The sequence below is a fragment of the Morchella importuna genome, assembly GCF_003444635.1.
Source record: "Morchella importuna strain M04M26 chromosome Unknown Morimp01GS021, whole genome shotgun sequence".
Classification (NCBI taxonomy): domain Eukaryota; kingdom Fungi; phylum Ascomycota; class Pezizomycetes; order Pezizales; family Morchellaceae; genus Morchella; species Morchella importuna.
In genome coordinates this window covers 380,388-399,279 of record NW_025763418.1, presented here as the reverse complement: position 1 = coordinate 399,279, position 18,892 = coordinate 380,388, and the positions used below count along the sequence as shown (strand labels likewise).

Genomic DNA, 18,892 nt, shown 5'->3' with positions numbered 1-18,892 from the left:
TTTATGTCGGGAGCTCAGAAATGGGAAGCAGTCTGTTAATACTAAGGATACCACAAAATCCCCCGCCCTTCGGTAACTCTCCTAGGTTCATGAAGTTTTCTTAAACTACGCATTCTTTTTTCTAAGTTATCTGATTTCCATGCTTGAGAACGTTTACCTTATTTGAACATCGACGTCTCTGTTCTAAGTCTACTCACATTGAAGCCTGTGAATGCGACTTCTATGATCTAGGGTCTCTGAGGAAACCAAATAAATCACTATCAGCCGAGGAATTGATATGTGACTTGTGTGAAACAGTGGCGTCCCTTGTAAGTGACACCGGCGGTCCTGTTTGGAAACAGGTGTCTGAAAGAAGCTACTTGGCAGCGATTTCTTGCTTTTTTTGACCTTCATGCTGGCAGATATGGGCTGTATCAAGCTCTAATTATTCTTGCCTGGCTAAAATTTTCGTATCGTCAACCACTATACCCAAAACACTTTCCTCGAGTTCCACAAACGTCTCTAGATCTATTCAGTATTGCCTTCTTCGGTACTAGAGTATATTATACCAGTCTGTTAGCTGGTGGGCGTAAAGAGCTAATGACAACATGCCAGATTCTTTACTCTTTCGAGATTTTACTTCCTGATATACCGTTAATTCTCGCCAAATCCACTATCTCCGCATAGGTAAATGGTATGTCCAGACCAAAGAAATGGCAGCATCAGTAGGGTTTCTGCACATTCGCATGCCGAGCCTTCTTTTCTTTGGTCCGGACATACCATTTACCTATGCGGAGATAGTGGATTTGGCGAGAATTAACGGTAAGAGTCTAAGCGGCCTCAGCCCAAAAAAAACCACGACTGCTACCTCACGTCATCAAAGTTTGGAGCCATTTCTTTGTTGATTGTTTTTACGATCGCTCACATATTTTCCAGGTGCGCGAGGGTAATCTTTGCTGTTCTGAATACCGAATTCAGATCTTCTCTTATTATCTTGTGATCTTTGTGGGACATACCTTAAGTTAGCAGGCGGATCAGGCGTAAACAGCGGGTCGGGGTAAAAACCGGCGTTGGTATGGAGCAGCATGGACGATCATGAGTTGTCACTCGACTGCCTCCTCTCACCAACTTTTGGTAGTTTCGTAGCTGATTGGCATTCAACCAATACTGGGGTTTTCAGGAAATAGGTATCGGATATCGGTAAAGATTTAAGCCAGGGTTTAATTTGAAATACTCTTCTTGAGTAGCCTTACTTATAACTGCCGCAACTCATAAGAGCCATGAGCCTTATTCTATTTGCACAGTGAGTCTTTCCAATCTCTCTGTTGTTTGATACTCTTTTCAAAATATAATGTCCAAAATTGAGAGAAGGATTCAAGAATTTAAAAGTCTTGATATTAGTATTACTAGGTATCACAAATAGGGTCCACTAGTTAGTGTTTAACAAAAGTCCTAACCCTTGAAGACTAATCAATTAAGCACCGACTCATTGATTATAATTGGAACTGAACGGCACATACATGTAGGTGCTCGTACTCATGTAGTGTGTTCTTCTGCAGCTGGTACAAATATTCTCGTATGATCCGCCTTAAAACCTGGGTTACAGCACGCCCGCGCATTCCAAAGTCACAGGATGAAAAATGTTAAAATAAACCCTTTGTAGCTCACGGTAAACAATGTCTCGGTGCGCTAGCAATTGAGTGATAAGGACATGTTAACAGCCTCGAAACTGCCGCCCGGGAAACTCCGCTGTTCCAAGTGATTCCATGGAGCCGGCCGTGTGGGTGAGCCCTCGCGCAATTGTGTTCTACTTTCGCTGCCGTCAGCTTCAGATTGTCTAGAGGCCGATGCTTAAACGCTCAGCGGGGGCGTTCGTGACATGAGGAAACAGAATGAACCTCGTGTTGGGTTTTGCATGACTACATGCAGCCATCGATCCCTGCCCTCTTGGATGCGAAAAAGGGTTTTGGCACAGTCGATACCTCAAGAATGAAATAACTGGGCCATTTTCCGAATATTTGATGTGTGTGGGGCACACGTACGTGGAGGAGGCCAGAAGGCCGGATCTTTACATGCCCTCGAAACACCACCCTGGATCCACACACACTAGCACTGTAGGCATAAAGAGGCAGACGGGCACGCGAAAAGAAGAAACCACCGAAGCAAAAGTATGGCGCACTCATAGGTGTCCTCGCTAAAGCGCCAAAATGCACGCCAAGGGCTACCTGAACCAAATCTTGACTTAGCACCCAAGCCCACGAACTACTCTGGGAAAATTAGGTTCCCAACGGAAAACTACATACATGTACATATCCGTATTGAAAGCTTATTCCTGGTACTACTTGATACCTGTCAATTCTTCCCGAAAGTGACAGGTTTTATTTTACTCATCGATTATATACCTTGCATATTTCTTTTCTTTTCCTTCTTTCCCTCTTCGCACAAAGGAGAAACTACGGAAAATCTTCACACTATGGCTCGAGAAGCTATGGGGGGTAGGTGTGTAAACTTCGGCGTTTTTTTAAAGAATCAGCCAATCAAACCTATAGAAATTGGCCATAATGGTACTAGCGCCTAGACTAACCCTGGCATTTTCTCAGATTCCCATACAAACGAAATTCCTCTGAAGTTGACACACCCGCCCTCTAGGCCTTCTCGCGCCATAGTCGATCAGAATAGTCCTTCATCCCCAGTCTCCAGATGATTTTCTGCGTGGGGCAATTCTTGACCCCGAGAAGAAAAAGCAAACACATCATCATAATCACGACCCATAAACGCCATATGTACTTGTTACACAACGGAGAAACACTTCATCTATAGCCGGCCGTTGGCCATGTGGAAAATTTAGAAGGCATGTGGTAAAGCCGGCATAGCTACATGTAGTCCCTCGAGTTTCATTAGTCCGAAAATCACGCCGTTTGTATTCATTCTTTTGCAACCAGTTACAGTCATGGTTTTCATCTCCGTACACAATTAATACCGCTGTATTTGAGAAAATTCGTTGCGCTACAGCAGGGGTATGAGCTAACTAGAGGTAGTATTTGGACGTCAATATGCAAGATTTGGTAGAGAAGACCCTGCTGCAGCGCAACGAATTTTCTCAAATACAGCGGTAACTCATGTCTTGTACATACATGCACATAGAGATGTGGGTTCGCCCCATGATCTGCTCTACCTTGTAATGTACGTGTACATGCTTGGTACCAGTTTCTATTTGTAACTGGAAAATCTATGGCCCCGATCCCCCACATACCGCACCACCTTCTAATTAAGGCTTCGTAATATTTACTGCATTGCATTTGGTGTAACTTTAATTGAGATAATGTGAAATTTCCTTTGTGTTGTTATTATTGATCAAGTTAGAGTTTTTATGTACCGACCATTTGATTTCATGACGCCGTTATTCTAGTTCAGTTTACCTGGTAATTGCATATTTCCCGCTTTCACTTTGTCAGCCACGTCTGCAGGATCGTTGACAAGCAAAAGCTGTATGTCTCATGTTTGACCCCGGGTATTACATCAACGTTAACGTTTGCAGATACTGTTTAATATGCAACAACCAATTAGTGAGTTAACAACTGCTCTGTGAGAAATCATATATCATACTGTCACTCAGGGATCTTAATGATATATCGATAGTAAGATGTACTAGCTATAGGCCTAGGTTAATTATATATACTATAATGTGTGTGTAAAGTATATGAATATGTCCTTCCCATTCCACTAACCATCTCGAAAAATTGACGGGCGAGTAGCAGGTACACCCAGTAAATCACAGAATATCACTCGACACTGTATCGTAATTCCTCAAAACCTGATTTATCGTAAGTACTAATGCTATAAAGCGCTCAATTATATAATTATTTTCTTAGGCTTCAGGCCAGCCCGTACGAGCTTGTTCAATCTCAACACAATCGTGATGTGGATACCGTTGAGCCAGCAAGCTCATGTGCACCAGTCATCTACAATAATTCGTATATAAAAAGGGACAAAACCATTGAGAACCCTAGCCCTATTCCCAGCACCCTCACCATTGAACGGAATCTACGGTAGAGAACCAGTACCGAGCCGACAGCCTCGGGTCTGGGGGGGAAATGGGCCCTAGAAGATAGAAATAAGCTTTGGAAAGAATTCCCGCGGGCCCGATGGTAGTACCCGGTGCATCCCTAGGATAAACAAGACTTGCGTCGGGTAAAAGCCCTTCGAGAAACCTTAACCCCAGGCCCGGCGCCTTTACCGTATTTGAGTAGTTCTGGGGTCGAACTACGATAGAGGCCGGGGGAATTGCACCAAGTTTGTATGAAGGGAGAAGCTGTGGGAGCCGGTAGGCACGGGAGAACATACACGTAGGCTCTAAAAGCTGACAGAAAGAGCCTTTGGAAAGGGCCCCGTATGCTAATCCCCGGGACACCTTAGTACTGTTGAGTCATCTCGTATGTATGATAGCTACACGTAACCGGGTGTAGACGGCTTCATTCCACGCTACACTCCGATCGTCGAGTACATGTATGTACGAAGAAGAAGATGACGACATGGCTCAACAAGGGAATCCCGGCCAGCTGTTTACATGTATACAGTATGACTAAACAGATCATACAAGTATGGCTTGGTCTGCTTTGGTTGCACTAGCGCCCAGTCTTCATTATGGGCATATCGGCGGCGTCAGTTGAATTTATGCGAGTGATATATCATGAAGTAATTTTCAAATCCAACCTTGACATTGTTTGCGGTTCGTTCTTGTATAGAGGGGCAGCGAATTGACAACTAGCCAAATAAAGAGAAATAACAAAGAAAACAGTTTGTATTATACCTCTGTGTTTAAGAAAGTAAACTCGTATAAAATTCAAATCCTGACAAATTTACAGAAACTTTTGCATCGAACCGCTAATTTATTGTAGCCACAATAAATACTCACTCCCCCAAAAGAGAAAAAAAAAAGGACACACTCCACCCGACAGGATTACACACTGATCGTCTTGAAGAAACTGAAACCATCTGCTCCCGTAGCCACAACTGTTCCTGGTGCCTGCTTCTGCCAATGAACCTCCTTCACGTCCTTGCAGTAGTGAACAAACAAGAGCTGCGGGGGCACGTCCTCAACACCACCAGTGTCTCTGCTCTCCTCGTCATCCAATTCTACCGACAAATCCCACAATGTGACCGTTGAATCCGCCGACCCAACAGCAACGATACTATCTTCTGTCGAGTGGAACTCGATCGACGTGATAGGCTGCTGGTGGAACGTGAAAGAAGCGGTGGCAGAAACATGCTCGCCCTTAAGAGTATTTGGGAATGTCCGAAGGTCCCAAACACCCCAAACACCGTCATCCGCTCCAGTCGAGAGAAGATGCGGTACCGCACTGCACCAAGATGCGACGTTCACATCGGACGAGGAAACTGAAACTGATAGCTGGTGCTTCTTAGTGTTGGCGCGGGCATCGTAGATCTTGACAGTCCCGTCGCTTGATGCGCTCGCAAATACATGACGCTCAGTAGGGCTCCACTGGAGCTCCTCGATACTGCCGGTGTGTCCTCTGAGGGGATCTTTGCCGGTTGCCCAGGTTCCGTCTTCTTTCCGGGTGCTGACGAAGATCTTGCCGTCGTTGTCACCAGTGACAATCTTGCCCATCGACTCGCGTAGGTGTGGAGACCAGTCGATAGCGTAGCCTTCAACGTGCTTGTGCATGCGCAGGGTTGTGGACTTGTTGGCGGCTGGGGTAATTGTAGTCCCGGGAGTGTCGAAGGAGGCGAGGTGTGTGGACAGATCCCAGATATGGACATCGCCGGTTTCTGCGAGAGAAGCAGCATGTGAAGAGTGAGGTGATACGCGGATACGATTTGTAGTTGTGGGGAGGGGTAGTGAGCGGGACTCGAGAATAGGATCGTCTTCAGCTTCATCATCGGAGTCCGAATCTTCGTCTTCTTCTGTCTTTGCTGTGTGGGCATCAGCATAGATTCTCAAACCCCGGAGAAAGGAAGGGATACCCCAAGGCTTAGAGAAAACAAGATATCAGTGGAGAATCTTACTTTGACGCATCTTCTGTAATCCACTCAACTTCATGACTGTGATCTCATTATCCTTCGGTCTCGCCGCCTGGGTCCCGGTCACCAGGTACACAGTCGCCGGGTACCCTCTCCGTTCATCTCCAAGCCCATCCTGCAGAATATCAAAGCTCAAACAGGGCCAATTGACATTCATGCTATGCAGCATGTGGTATGCGCTTGGGTCCGGCTCTAGTATTTCATCCTTTGCAAGCTGTCGTCGGGAAGGCATATAGACCTGTTGGTCCAATTGCATTTCTTCCACAGCCTTTCCCTCATCTTCACCAGGGTCTTCTCCGTCGGCGCCGGCTTCAATGACCTCGTCATCGGACTCGAATTCGTCTTCAAAGTTGTCCTCGAAGTCGCCCATCTCCGGGGGCTGAGTCTCGGGGGTTTCGCGCGAGCGGTTCTTGAGACCGCCGCTGCTAGGCGAGGTGGGTTCTGCGGGGCGCTTCGACATTTTATTGATCTCTAGGAGCCTATGATTATGGATTCGTGGGTTGATGAGAAGTTGTGGGGGATTTCATGAGGCTCTGTTGGGGCATTTGTCTTTTTTTTTTTTTTTTTTTTGCTAGCCCCACTTATCGCTGTAGGTAACATCTTATCTAATCTGGATCTGCAGGCCTAACCCCTCATAGTTTCTTTTTTTATTGAATTTTCGATTTTTCGCATCATCTTCACACCAAAAATACCACCACGTCCAATTGGCTTTCGGCTACAAAAATAAATACGCAAGATATCGGACACCGTGAACTGATCCAACACTATGCCGAAAGAAAGCACCTCCGGCCCGCGCCCACACCGCCGCCATAATCCTCTCCACGAGGAACTCCTTGAAGATGCGCCTGGAAACCTCCGAAAAGTTTCCCGCGCGAAGCGAAAGGAGCGTCAGTCAAAGCCAGAGGAATATGTCGATTCCAGCATGTCAAAGAAAATTCTCCAGATTGCGAGGGAACAGCAGGATGAGCTTCAGGACGAGGCAGCTGTCAGCGCTGCTATGAACGGGAACTTTATGGGTGCTGCGGCACAGATGAGGTTTGATCAGGATGCGGAGGAGGATAGCGAGGGGGAATATGAGGACGCTGATTTTGGTGAGGAGGAGATTGTTGAGGAAGTGGTATGTGGAATGCGATTCTCTTGACAATTCAATGGGATGGGAAATTCAAAGTGGGTTTTGGGGGTTGATTTTAAGGTTGTGTAGGAAATCGACGAAGCAGATATAGAGATGTTCAATCGTTTTATGCCATCAAACGGCGAAGAACCTACCCAGCGAATATCACTCGCCGATAAAATCTTGGAGAAGATTGCGGAGCACGAGGCACGCCTTGCAGGCACCCTGGTCGAACAGGAACCCGTCCCTTCATTACCAGAAAAGGTTATCGAGGTCTACACAAAGTAATAAACTCCTATTGAAGCCCAGTTATATTATTTGAGCTTGAGATCTAAACTAACAACCCACCAGAGTTGGTCTCCTTCTCTCCCGCTACAAATCCGGAAAGCTCCCCAAAGCTTTCAAAATCATACCGTCTCTCAAGAACTGGGAAGAAATCCTTTACCTAACCCGCCCCGACACCTGGTCTGCCAACGCCTGTCTCGAGGCCACCCGCCTATTCGCCGCCACAAAGTCCTCCCAATGCCAAAAGTTCCTCAACACAATTCTCCTTGACCGTGTTCGCGACGACATCGCAGAAAACAAAAAGCTCAATGTCCACCTCTACAACGCGATCAAGAAGTCCCTCTACAAGCCCGCCGCTTTCTTCAAAGGGTTTCTATTTCCCCTAGCGCAAAGCGGGACCTGCACACTCAAGGAGGCCCAGATCATTGGATCTGTGCTTACCCGCATTTCCGTCCCCGTGCTCCACTCAGCCGCTGCGCTACTGAGGCTGTGCGAAATGGAATACACGGGTCCTACGAGCGTCTTTATAAAGGTGCTTATCGATAAGAAGTACGCGCTCCCATACAAGGTTGTTGACGCGCTAGTGTTCCACTTCATGAGGTTCAAGAGTGCTGAAGGGGCTCTGCCGCTGCTATGGCACCAGAGCTTCTTAAGCTTCGCACAGAGGTATCGCAACGATGTGACAGAGGATCAGAGGGATGTGCTGCTGGATGTGTTGCTTGTCAAGGGGCACCCGGGTATTGCGCCGGAGATCAGGAGAGAATTGTTGGAGGGACGGGGGAGAGGCGAGGAGGAGGGCGCTAAGGTTGCCGATGATGATGTTATGTTGGATTAAACTTTGTTTTGCTTTTTCCCCCCCTTCCTTCTTTATTTTTCCTTTCTTTAGTGGTTGTGGTGGTTTGTGCATCTTGTGTACGTGTATATAAATAAAAGCTGGGTATTTTGTTACTTTATTATTTGCATATCTCGTGGTGCTGTGTGTGAGCTGGCTCGAGAAAGTTTGGGTTAATTGGCTATGATGCGTGGTGAGTGCTCATAGTCAAACAAGGTAAGCCGCCCTAAATACGTCCAGCATTCTTTCTGATAGTATTTATCTTGATATATGAGGTTCTTCAGGATTTTTTTTTAACGGTCCCCCAGCCAGAAGGCGGCCAATAGGAAGCGTATTATGGCATATATTAGTCACGCCTCCATGATTGGATCGATTATAACCTACTATCATGCGTGTTGTAGGTATTAGGCGCCGGGCAGAGTCTCTTTAAACAACACATAGACATACAAACACCATCAAGGGGCATTTTTCTATTTCTACATAGTTGATCGTCCTTCTCGACATCAAGATTTCACCCGCTAGTCAAAGTGCATTCACATAACCCATACTAGACCTCACTTTCGCACTTACGGACACATCAGTCACTTGGAATATGGCGGAGGCAATTGGTGTTGCTGCAAGCATTGCCGGCCTTGTCCAAGTCATTGCTACGGTATATGGTCTAATTCATACCTACGCTGGGGGCGTCAATCGAGCAGATAAAGACCGCCAGGAATTACTGGAAGAGCTCAAGACACTCAGCCTTCTTGTTGTTCACTTGCAAGACGAAGTTAGAGAAAACTGGGAAGGGTCACCAGCACTGCAAGCATTGTGCTCCAGGGATGGGGTGCTTCAGGGGTGTGCTCTAGAGTGTGCTGTAGAGTTGAAAAGGTTGGAGGACCGGTTCAAGCATAAGAATCGATTCCTAAGCCGCCTGAAATGGCCATTACAAGCGGGCGAAACCAAGGAATACGTAGAAAAGATTGAGAGGTTTAAATCGACGGTTGATATAGCTTTGGGTTTGGACAATCGGTGAGCATTCTGGACCTCAAATACTGAACTGGATATCATTGACCTTGAATCTATATCAGCGCGAGCATGAGACGGCTCGAAGAGAACGTGAAATCTGCAACCCTTTTGGTTCAGGATTTCAGGTACGCGAGATTCACATGCCTATGACTTGCCGATCCTACCGATCGCTGATTTTTGCACCAGGGCTGAGACGAAATCAATGATGAACCTTGCGACTCAAAATTCTGAGCCATCTCAAGCAGACGCCTCGTGTAAGTTTTAAACCTCATCGCCTCTAGAATTTTTAGTGCTCATTATCGGGTAATAAACTGCAGCACGCAAAGCTATACTTGATTGGCTATACCCGGGGGATTTCAACGCCAAACACTACGAAATCGGCAATAGGAGACAAAAAGGTACAGGCGATTGGCTTCTGAAATCGCCAGAATTTATCGGTTGGGTTGAAGGGAGACTAAAATCCCGCTTACTCTGGGGTCATGGCATTCGTATGTAAAAAAAAAAAAGTGCCTATACTGGTTTTATATACTGATTATAACTCGTGGATACAGCTGGAGCTGGCAAGACTTTTTTGAGGTGCATCATCCTTTTGGTTACACGAGTTACTATTTAATGAGTCGTTCTAACAGGTTTCCTCAAGTTCCACTGTTATCGATCACCTAGGAAATACATCTTCGACAAAACGCGGGTTAGCGCATATTTATTTTGATTATAAGGATCAAGGAAGGCAAACACCGATTGAGGTTATATCTAGTCTGATCAGGCAACTCTCTAACCAAATCCAAGATGTCCCTGCTGCATTGGATGAAGTATATACAAAATCAGAAAAGGAAAAAAGAAAACCGACTTTGGACGAGTTATACAATACCCTTATCTCAATCTCGATGCTATTCGACAAAATATTTTTTGTCTTTGACGCTTTGGATGAATGTGACCCCCAAAAGCAGCGGAGAGAGCTCCTTCCCTTATTCGTACGTATGGGAAGAAGTGGTATCAATATTTTTGCAACCAGTCGTCCACACCCTCGTGATATAGAAGATAGTCTTCAAGAGGCTGTAAAAATCGAGCTATCAGCACAGAAAGACGATATTACTGTCTATATACAGGCAAGAATTGCGGAAAACCCCCGGGCGAGGGACCTTATCCGCCAGGGAAATTACAGTGGGAAAATCATTTCCAAGCTTGAAGCTTGTGCGAATGGGATGTAAGTTAATTAAAAACGATTTCAGCCCCCCTCTCCCCTCTCTTTTCTCTCCATATTTACCGATTTTACAATTGTTCCTGAGTAGTTGCGCTAAATGACGATCAGGTTTTTGCTTGTACACCTACATATCAACTATTTGTGTCAACAGACGACAACAAATCAAATCCTAAATGCACTCGAGAAACTCGAAAGTACAGCCATGGGAGAGACATCATTGTATCCTACGTACGATAGCGCGATTGAGCGTATCAATGGCCAGCACCCACCTGAAAGAGAGCTCGCAATCAAAATTCTCACCTGGTTAGTTAAAGCCAGGAGAGTTCTTGCAATGAACGAGATTAGAGAAGCAGTATCGATTGTCCCAAACCGATATGAAATGGACGAAATGGATTTGCCGGAGAGAAGGACGTTGATTGAGGTATGCGGTGGACTAGTAGTAACTGACAATCAAACCGGCTCAATCCGACTTGCTCATTACACGGTCCAGGAGTATCTTCTTGAGAAAGCTTCCTTGATATTGAAGCCCGACGCCGAACTTGCTATCGCATGTGTTACCTATCTCTCGTTCGATGCTTTCTCAGTCGAATTACCTGATAATTATACATTGGGCATGAAGAGAGTCAAAAGAAGGCTCATACACCAGTACCCATTCGTTACATATTCAAGCGAAATGGCGATCTTTCATATGAGATCCAGCGATATGGAATCGACATTCGAGCCTTTTCTGCACTTTCTTGGGAAAACACATAATATGTCCCTTTTCGTCAGAATGGGTAATCATACCTTCCTATACCCATCACCATTACACATCGCATCCGCTGCAGGTCACCTAGAAGTCGTAAAACGGTTGGTCGAAAAAGGCGAGGATGTTTTGGTTGCGGACCCGCTCTCAAGACTTCCATTACATATTGCTGCTTTGGAGGGCCGTGAGGCAGTAGTGAGCTATTTTCTTCGAACCAAACATAGACGACAACATTGGGTAGCCACTATTAAAGGATATCATGGAAATACTGCATTGCATGAGGCATCTTCGGGAGGTCATGAGCGGGTAGTCATGCTACTTCTCAACAAACATCTGTATCCCCCATGGATTAGAAAGATACATAAGCTAGTAAACATGTATCAAAATACTGCGCTGTATTGCGCTGTTTCGAATGGACATGAAGCAGTGGCTAGGTTACTTCTCGACAACGGAGCTGATATAAACGCTGCTTACGAACAGAAAGGGATATTATTGCACATGGCAGCAGAAATGGGTCATGAGGCAATAGTCAAGCTTCTTCTCGACAACGGAGCTGATGTAAACGCTATTTACGAACTAAAACAGACCTTACTGCACAAGGCAGTAGAAATGGGTCGCGAGGCAATAGTCAAGCTGCTTCTCGACAGAGGAGCCGATGTAAGCGCTGTTGACCAATCGAACAAGACTGCATTACACAAGGCAGCTAGAGATGGAAAAGAGTCAATGGTCAAGCTTCTTCTCGAAAAAGGAGCCGATATAGACGCCATTAACCAATCGAACGAGACTGCATTGCACAGGGCAGCTTGGTTTGGAGCACAGACAGTACATGTAGCCAAGCTTCTTCTCGAAAAAGGAGCCGATATAAACGCCGTTAACCAATCGAACGAGACTGCATTACACAAGGCAGCTAGAGATGGAAACGAGGCAATGGTCAAGCTTCTTCTCGAAAAAGGAGCCGATGTAAACGCTGTTGACCAATCGAACAAGACTGCATTACACAAGGCAGCTAGAGATGGAAAAGAGGCAATGGTCAAGCTTCTTCTCGAAAAAGGAGCCGATGTAAACGCTGTTGACCAATCGAACGAGACTGCATTACACAAGGCAGCTAGAGATGGAAACGAGGCAATGGTCAAGCTTCTTCTCGAAAAAGGAGCCGATGTAAACGCTGTTGACCAATCGAACAAGACTGCATTACACAAGGCAGCTAGATATGGAAACGAGGCAGTAGTCAAGCTTCTTCTCGAAAAAGGAGCCGATGTAAACGCTGTTGACCAATCGAACGAGACTGCATTACACAAGGCAGCTTGGTTTGGAAGACAAGCAGTAGTCGAGCTTCTTCTCGAAAAAGGAGCCGATGTAAACGCTGTTGACCAATCGAACGAGACTGCATTACACAAGGCAGCTTGGTTTGGAACACAGACAGTACATATAGTCAGGCCCCCCCCCGAAAAAGGAGCCGATGTAAACGCTGTTGACCAATCGAACAAGACTGCATTACACAAGGCAGCTAGAGATGGAAAAGAGGCAATGGTCAAGCTTCTTCTCGAAAAAGGAGCCGATATAGACGCCGTTAACCAATCGAACGAGACTGCATTGCACAGGGCAGCTTGGTTTGGAGCACAGACAGTACATGTAGCCAAGCTTCTTCTCGAAAAAGGAGCCGATATAAACGCCGTTAACCAATCGAACGAGACTGCATTACACAAGGCAGCTTGGTTTGGAAGACAAGCAGTAGTCGAGCTTCTTCTCGAAAAAGGAGCCGATGTAAACGCTGTTGACCAATCGAACGAGACTGCATTACACAAGGCAGCTTGGTTTGGAACACAGACAGTACATATAGTCAGGCCCCCCCCCGAAAAAGGAGCCGATGTAAACGCTGTTGACCAATCGAACAAGACTGCATTACACAAGGCAGCTAGAGATGGAAAAGAGGCAATGGTCAAGCTTCTCTCCGAAAAAGGAGCCGATGTAAACGCTGTTGACCAATCGAACGAGACTGCATTACACAAGGCAGCTAGAGATGGAAACGAGGCAATGGTCAAGCTTCTTCTCGAAAAAGGAGCCGATGTAAACGCTGTTGACCAATCGAACGAGACTGCATTGCACAGGGTAGCCAAAGGTAGAAATAGGGTAGGGAATAGGGGACTAACCAAGCTACTTCTCGAGAACGGAGCTGATGCATCTATCCTCCCCTTCTCAACCAAGCTTCGGTTCTGGAGGACAAAATACCATCTCTCGAGTTAATTATTATCGCTGCGCACACATCTATCGTAAGTTGAAACCCACCCAGACACTTTGACGCTAAACCGGATCACTCGTATTAACAGTTCTGCGCATAACAGATCCGGCTTGCCATTCTCGTATAGGACTTGTATCGCCGGAGGGTATGGTGGATATGGTTTTCTCTATATTTTACGAAAGACTGGTGAAGGTCTTTTTATTTCTTTTTTAAGCGCTACTTTGGTACCTGAACCTTTTGTTTCTTCTGGTTTCATTTCTTTTGGGGGTTTAGAAGTGAGTTTATGAATCGTGGAGGTTTGGATCATGAGCTACAAGGTAGAGCGTCGTTAGGAATATTTGTCGTCGAAACTGTTGTCATGGAAGTCATTTTCGCTGGGAGTTTTTGTGGTTAGAAGCTTTTGTCATTGAAAACTTTTGTCATTGAATGTAAACTTTCCTTTCATGCCCCGGAGGCTATGAGTGCAGGGTATCACACACAGAAGGGCGTCTTCTCACTAGAAACACGTGACTTGCGTATCACATATTCTCTCTATTAATGAATTTTGTCCTGGCAGCTAATTGATCCAATGCGTAGACCCAGCCCTGTAACCATTTGTATCTAATATGTTGTACCAATTCTGATAAGACCATATCGAGTGAGGGACTATGACGCGGCGATGTGGACTACATATACATCTTGATCACACTATCGATTATCCACTAGTGAAATGGCCTAAAGGTCGTTAAAAACTTCTGTCTCTCAAACAAGAGAGTTCTTATCCGCCTATCCGCACCCCCGCGATCCCCAGCCGAAACCGGCTCACCCGGGCCGAAATGCCAAACTGCGGAGTACCTGGCCAGTCAAACTGTAACACCTCCCTCCAGCAACCAAAGGAAAGCCCTGAAACCATCCCGGAGCTCCGGGAACGAAAATCTTCTCCCCGGACCCTGGGAGATAGTCATTTAGGCAGCTCCTTTTTTTCTTAAACCTTTATTTTCCCACACGTGGAGATCGGAGCGCTCCCATCCCTTCCGCCGAATCGCTGATAATTTACGATCATTCACTCAGCCTCAGGTTGCACATGAGCGATCTTTGCGGGTTGGCTAATTGGTAGCTGCCGGGTGAAGTTAATGATTGGTGGCATGTAAGTGTATGGTAGATACATGTAGATGTGGGTGGGATGACGTGAGTGTATGTCGATCTGGTACCTAGTTTAGTTGTAGAGCTCGTTTGGAAGTGTTTCTTAGGGGTCAGGGACGAACTGGCCCTTTCTCTTCAGCAGGGTTTCCCCAGGAAAAATAAGTAGTAAACTATATCCTACATATGTCATGTCATAACACCCTGCATTATTTGGTTAGATATATGTTATCTTCTCCTGAAAAGTTGCGGTGCAGCAAATTGAAGGGAAAATCCCCTCAATTGCATACCGACTTACATGGTGGATTAATTGTTATAAGAGGCTGGACTAAACCCATCATATTCCAGTCCGACTAACCAGTACACAAGTAAGCGCGCCTCCATAATGATCTTCCCCAGCCGTACATCCGCCGTTCTCCTTGGCCTCTTCGGAGCCTTGAGCACCTTTGTTGAGCCTGCAATGGCAGCGACAAAGATTATGCCTTTGGGTGACAGCATCACAGGATCGCCTGTAAGCACCGTAGTTCCTTCTCGCTGCACTAAGTACTCACAAACGGGAATCTAGGGTTGTTGGCGTGCTCTCCTCTGGCAAAGCCTTATCGCCGCCGGCAAGACCAATATCGACTTTGTCGGGACCCTTCCCGCACAAGGCTGCGGCTTCACTTATGACGGCGAGAATGAAGGTTTGTCTCCATTTCACCCTCCATCTTTGTACTCCATCACTAACCCGATAACCCCCTTAGGTCATGGAGGCTACCTCGTAACCAATGTTGCCAACCAAAACCTCCTTCCCGCATGGCTCTCCGCCACCAGTCCTGACATTGTCATGATGCATTTCGGCACCAACGACGTATGGAACAACATTGCGACCACCACCATCCTCGCCGCCTACACGACGCTCGTAAGACAAATTCGGGCCCAGAACCCGAACATGAAGATCCTCGTAAGCCTTTTCTTCTCGTTTATATGTATGGCATGGCGGGCTAATCTATGGCATATATATAGGTGGCGCAAATCCTGCCAATGAACCCATCGGGATGCTCAACTTGTGCGGCGGGCGTTGTGGCGCTTAACAACGCGATCCCGAGCTGGGCGTCAGGGTTAAGCACGAGCGCAAGCCCGATATATGTGGTCGATCAGTGGACCGGGTTCGTCACAAGCACTGATACGAGCGATGGGGTGCACCCGAATGACGCCGGGATTATAAAGGTGGCGAATAAGTGGTATCCTACTCTTAGTAGTCTGGTTTAAGAGCGGATTTTGGTTGAACCTTCTGGATCTATTAACGGGGGATGTTGTTCAAATATGGTAGATGTATAGATACATGTAAAGCAGTACATGTAGTTATAGAATCGATCAAACCTTGGGAAGCTCCTGTATTTACCCATATTTGATTGTGGTTGCAATGAAGTATGCTCCCATAAATCGTTATAAGAGAATTTCCCCTCAGGTTTATGAGTTTAGAATTCCAGTATACGCCCTTCACATTTCTCACTACACCTCAGCTCATGCTCAAGACCTCGAAAATATCCTACGAGTTTACACAACTCACGACAGTTTATACGTCAACTGATGTATTTACTCGCCTACTTAATATGGGTAATGCATCAATTGATGCATAGACCGCCGTAGTAGAGTTGAAACAACCCGTATTTATCCGGCTCTTTAGGCCTACTCAGTTGGCAAATTGAAAATACATTTAATTAATCTCGAGGTTGCATGCATGGATAAACATTAATGCATCACAAGAAGGCATCGAATTATGTCACCAGTAATGGTAATATTCTGAAACATTTACACCACTAAAGCTGTTAAAATTATGCCCCATGCGAGGTCGTGAAAAATACATTTACTTGGCAGAAGGAACATGCATCCCTGCTACTCCCTAGCATGTGTGCCGACTAAAATTCAACATCCCGCAAAAATATCAAGAAAAATGGCATTCTTGGCGCTCACCTCCATCCGATGGCTGTCAAGCAGTGCTAGGAAAGTAAGCTCGGGCGTCATAAACCCTCACTCGCTTCGGTTGTGTTACCCGAAGAGATGTCAAGCTTTAGGTACCCGTCTTGGCGCACCAACCACCACCCCATTCCTTCCCCGCAATTCCAGCACAATAACTATAACCAAAGGGAACTCATCAATCACTCCTAGACATATCAACGCAAAAATGTCCTCCCCAATCACCGTTCAATCACACCGTAAGCCCTCCTACCCCGCCTCACCGGCCAGATCCCCAGACGTTTCGTCAGAGCTAAACACATGCAGTCTACGTCGATTCCCCTCCAACAATCTGTGTCCTCGAGATTGCTCCCCACTTTGCTTCCCTCACGCCTAAGCAGAAACTTTACGCTCACCACATCTCCCATGCTGCATACCTCGGTACACGCGTTTGTGCACGCCAATGCTCCCCCGAATCAGAGCACATCTGTGATCTCATCTTGAGCCTCCACAAGGCCGTCTCTGGGGACTACAAAAAGCTCTCCTCTGCCACGGGGGTCAGCGATGAAAATGTCAAATACTTTCTCGAGTACGCGGCCATGGTCCTAACATCATGTGGAAACTACAAGAGCTTCGGAGACGCGAAGTTTATCCCTCGCATCCCGGAAGAGGAGCTCGCGAAGCTGGCAGAGTATGATGCGGATGCTAAAGCAAGCTTTGAGAAGGTGAAGGAGGCGATCTACGCTACGCAGCCAGAGGCAAGGAACTTCCTGGGATACCCAGATGCTGGCCATGTTTCTACATACTACCCTGACTCGCCAGATATCACAAAGGCCGAGATTGAAGCTGTGCAGGACTTTATGAATGAAAACTCGCTTCTTTCTGAGAACACTCGGTTGCGGAAAGTCAGTGATACCGAGTTTCATCTGCTCATTGCGTCTGCACATGCCAACGATAATAAAGAGTTTACACTTCCGGATGGGAAGAAACTGAAACTCGAATATGGCGACCATGCAGCTGAGATGAAGAAGATCGCTGCAGCCTGTAAGGATGCCTCCGAATCTGCCGAGAATGAAGTACAGAAGAACATGTGGCTCGAGTACGCCCGCTCCTTCGCAGACGGTTCCATCGAAGCCCACAAAGAGAGCCAGAAGCTCTGGGTGCAGGATCAAGGACCAGTTGTCGAGTCTAACATTGGATTCATCGAGACTTACCGAGACCCACATGGTGTCCGTGGAGAATGGGAGGGTTTCGTAGCAGTTGTCAATCAAGAGCAGACGAAGAAATTTGGAGAGCTAGTACGGCGGGCTGAGGAGTTCATCAAACGCCTCCCCTGGGGCATCGATTTCGAAAAGGACACCTTCATCAAGCCTGATTTTACAAGTCTGGAAGTTCTCTCCTTTGCCGGTGGTAGTATCCCAGCAGGCATCAACATCCCCAACTACGACGATATCCGTCAAAACATTGGTTTCAAGAACGTCTCCCTTGCCAATGTTCTTAATGCCAAAGCTCCTAGTGAAAAAATCACCTTCCTCTCTGGTGTCGACCTCCCGCTCTACGAGAGGCTCCGCGGCAAGGCATTTGAGGTGCAAGTTGGCGTGCACGAACTGCTCGGCCACGGCACAGGCAAGCTCCTCCAAGAGACCTCCAAAGGCGTCTTCAACTTCCCCCATGACTCCCCACCAGTTTCTCCTGTTACCGGAAAGCCTATATCAACATGGTATAAGCCCGGCGAAACGTGGGGCGGCGTGTTCGGCGGTGTTGCTGGATCCTACGAAGAGTGTAGAGCCGAGTGTGTGGCTATGGTACTGGGTGTTGATAAAGATATTCTCTCAATCTTTGGGCACGCGGACGAGGATGCAGAGGATGTCCTCTATATTGAATACCTACAGATGGCACGTGCGGGTCTTCTTGCCCTCGAAATGTGGGATCCGAAGACATCAAAGTGGGGGCAACCCCACATGCAAGCGCGCTACTCTATTTTGCAATGCTTCCGGTCTGCCGGCGATGGCTTTGTGTCCTTCGAGCACTCACGCCCAGATAAAAGCGACCTAGTAGTCAAGATTGACAGGACCAAAATCCTGAGCCATGGTGTTCCGGCCGTAAGCGAGTATCTCACAAAGCTGCATGTATACAAGAGCACAGCGGATGTTAAGGCAGGAACAAAGCTCTACGCTGAGATGACGACCGTCTCAGAGGAGATGAAGAGTTACAGGGATGTGGTCATGAGCATGAAGCAGCCAAGAAAGATGTTTGTCCAGGCGAACACGGTTATGGGCGAGGATGGAACGGTGGAGCTGAGGGAGTACGAAGCAACACCGGAGGGTGTGGTGAAAAGCTTTGCCGATAGGGAACTTTAGGGGGTTTCTTTTGTTGTTTTGATACCATAGTTT

At 46.7% G+C, this 18,892-nt stretch overlaps 5 protein-coding genes across 5 annotated transcripts; 4 read left to right on the top strand and 1 right to left on the bottom strand.

Annotated features, from left to right (window-relative positions):
• Positions 1–4,939: 4,939 nt before the first annotated feature.
• Positions 4,940–6,481, bottom strand: LAJ45_06947 (uncharacterized protein; the record flags this gene model as incomplete). The annotated part of the gene is made up of 2 exons (XM_046116507.1): positions 4,940–5,913; positions 6,007–6,481. 2 exons carry the CDS (start codon positions 6,479–6,481, stop codon positions 4,940–4,942), a joined length of 1,449 nt encoding a protein of 482 aa, XP_045970276.1.
• A 306-nt stretch (positions 6,482–6,787) lies between these two features.
• LAJ45_06946 (uncharacterized protein) lies at positions 6,788–8,252 on the top strand (the record flags this gene model as incomplete). The annotated part of the gene is made up of 3 exons (XM_046116506.1): positions 6,788–7,138; positions 7,223–7,416; positions 7,484–8,252. The coding sequence occupies 3 exons, from the start codon at positions 6,788–6,790 to the stop codon at positions 8,250–8,252; spliced, it is 1,314 nt and encodes a 437-aa protein (XP_045970275.1).
• Positions 8,253–8,841: 589 nt separating this feature from the next.
• Positions 8,842–13,569, top strand: LAJ45_06945 (uncharacterized protein; the record flags this gene model as incomplete). The annotated part of the gene is made up of 12 exons (XM_046116505.1): positions 8,842–9,260; positions 9,320–9,382; positions 9,444–9,511; positions 9,575–9,745; positions 9,809–9,833; positions 9,898–9,945; positions 10,567–10,879; positions 10,949–12,634; positions 12,692–13,042; positions 13,100–13,322; positions 13,409–13,473; positions 13,546–13,569. 12 exons carry the CDS (start codon positions 8,842–8,844, stop codon positions 13,567–13,569), a joined length of 3,456 nt encoding a protein of 1,151 aa, XP_045970274.1.
• Positions 13,570–14,946: 1,377 nt separating this feature from the next.
• On the top strand, positions 14,947–15,812 carry LAJ45_06944 (uncharacterized protein; the record flags this gene model as incomplete). Its single annotated transcript, XM_046116504.1, has 4 exons — positions 14,947–15,072; positions 15,127–15,244; positions 15,305–15,504; positions 15,567–15,812. The coding sequence occupies 4 exons, from the start codon at positions 14,947–14,949 to the stop codon at positions 15,810–15,812; spliced, it is 690 nt and encodes a 229-aa protein (XP_045970273.1).
• A 916-nt stretch (positions 15,813–16,728) lies between these two features.
• Positions 16,729–18,859, top strand: LAJ45_06943 (uncharacterized protein; the record flags this gene model as incomplete). The annotated part of the gene is made up of 2 exons (XM_046116503.1): positions 16,729–16,759; positions 16,827–18,859. The coding sequence occupies 2 exons, from the start codon at positions 16,729–16,731 to the stop codon at positions 18,857–18,859; spliced, it is 2,064 nt and encodes a 687-aa protein (XP_045970272.1).
• Between the last annotated feature and the right edge of the window lie 33 nt (positions 18,860–18,892).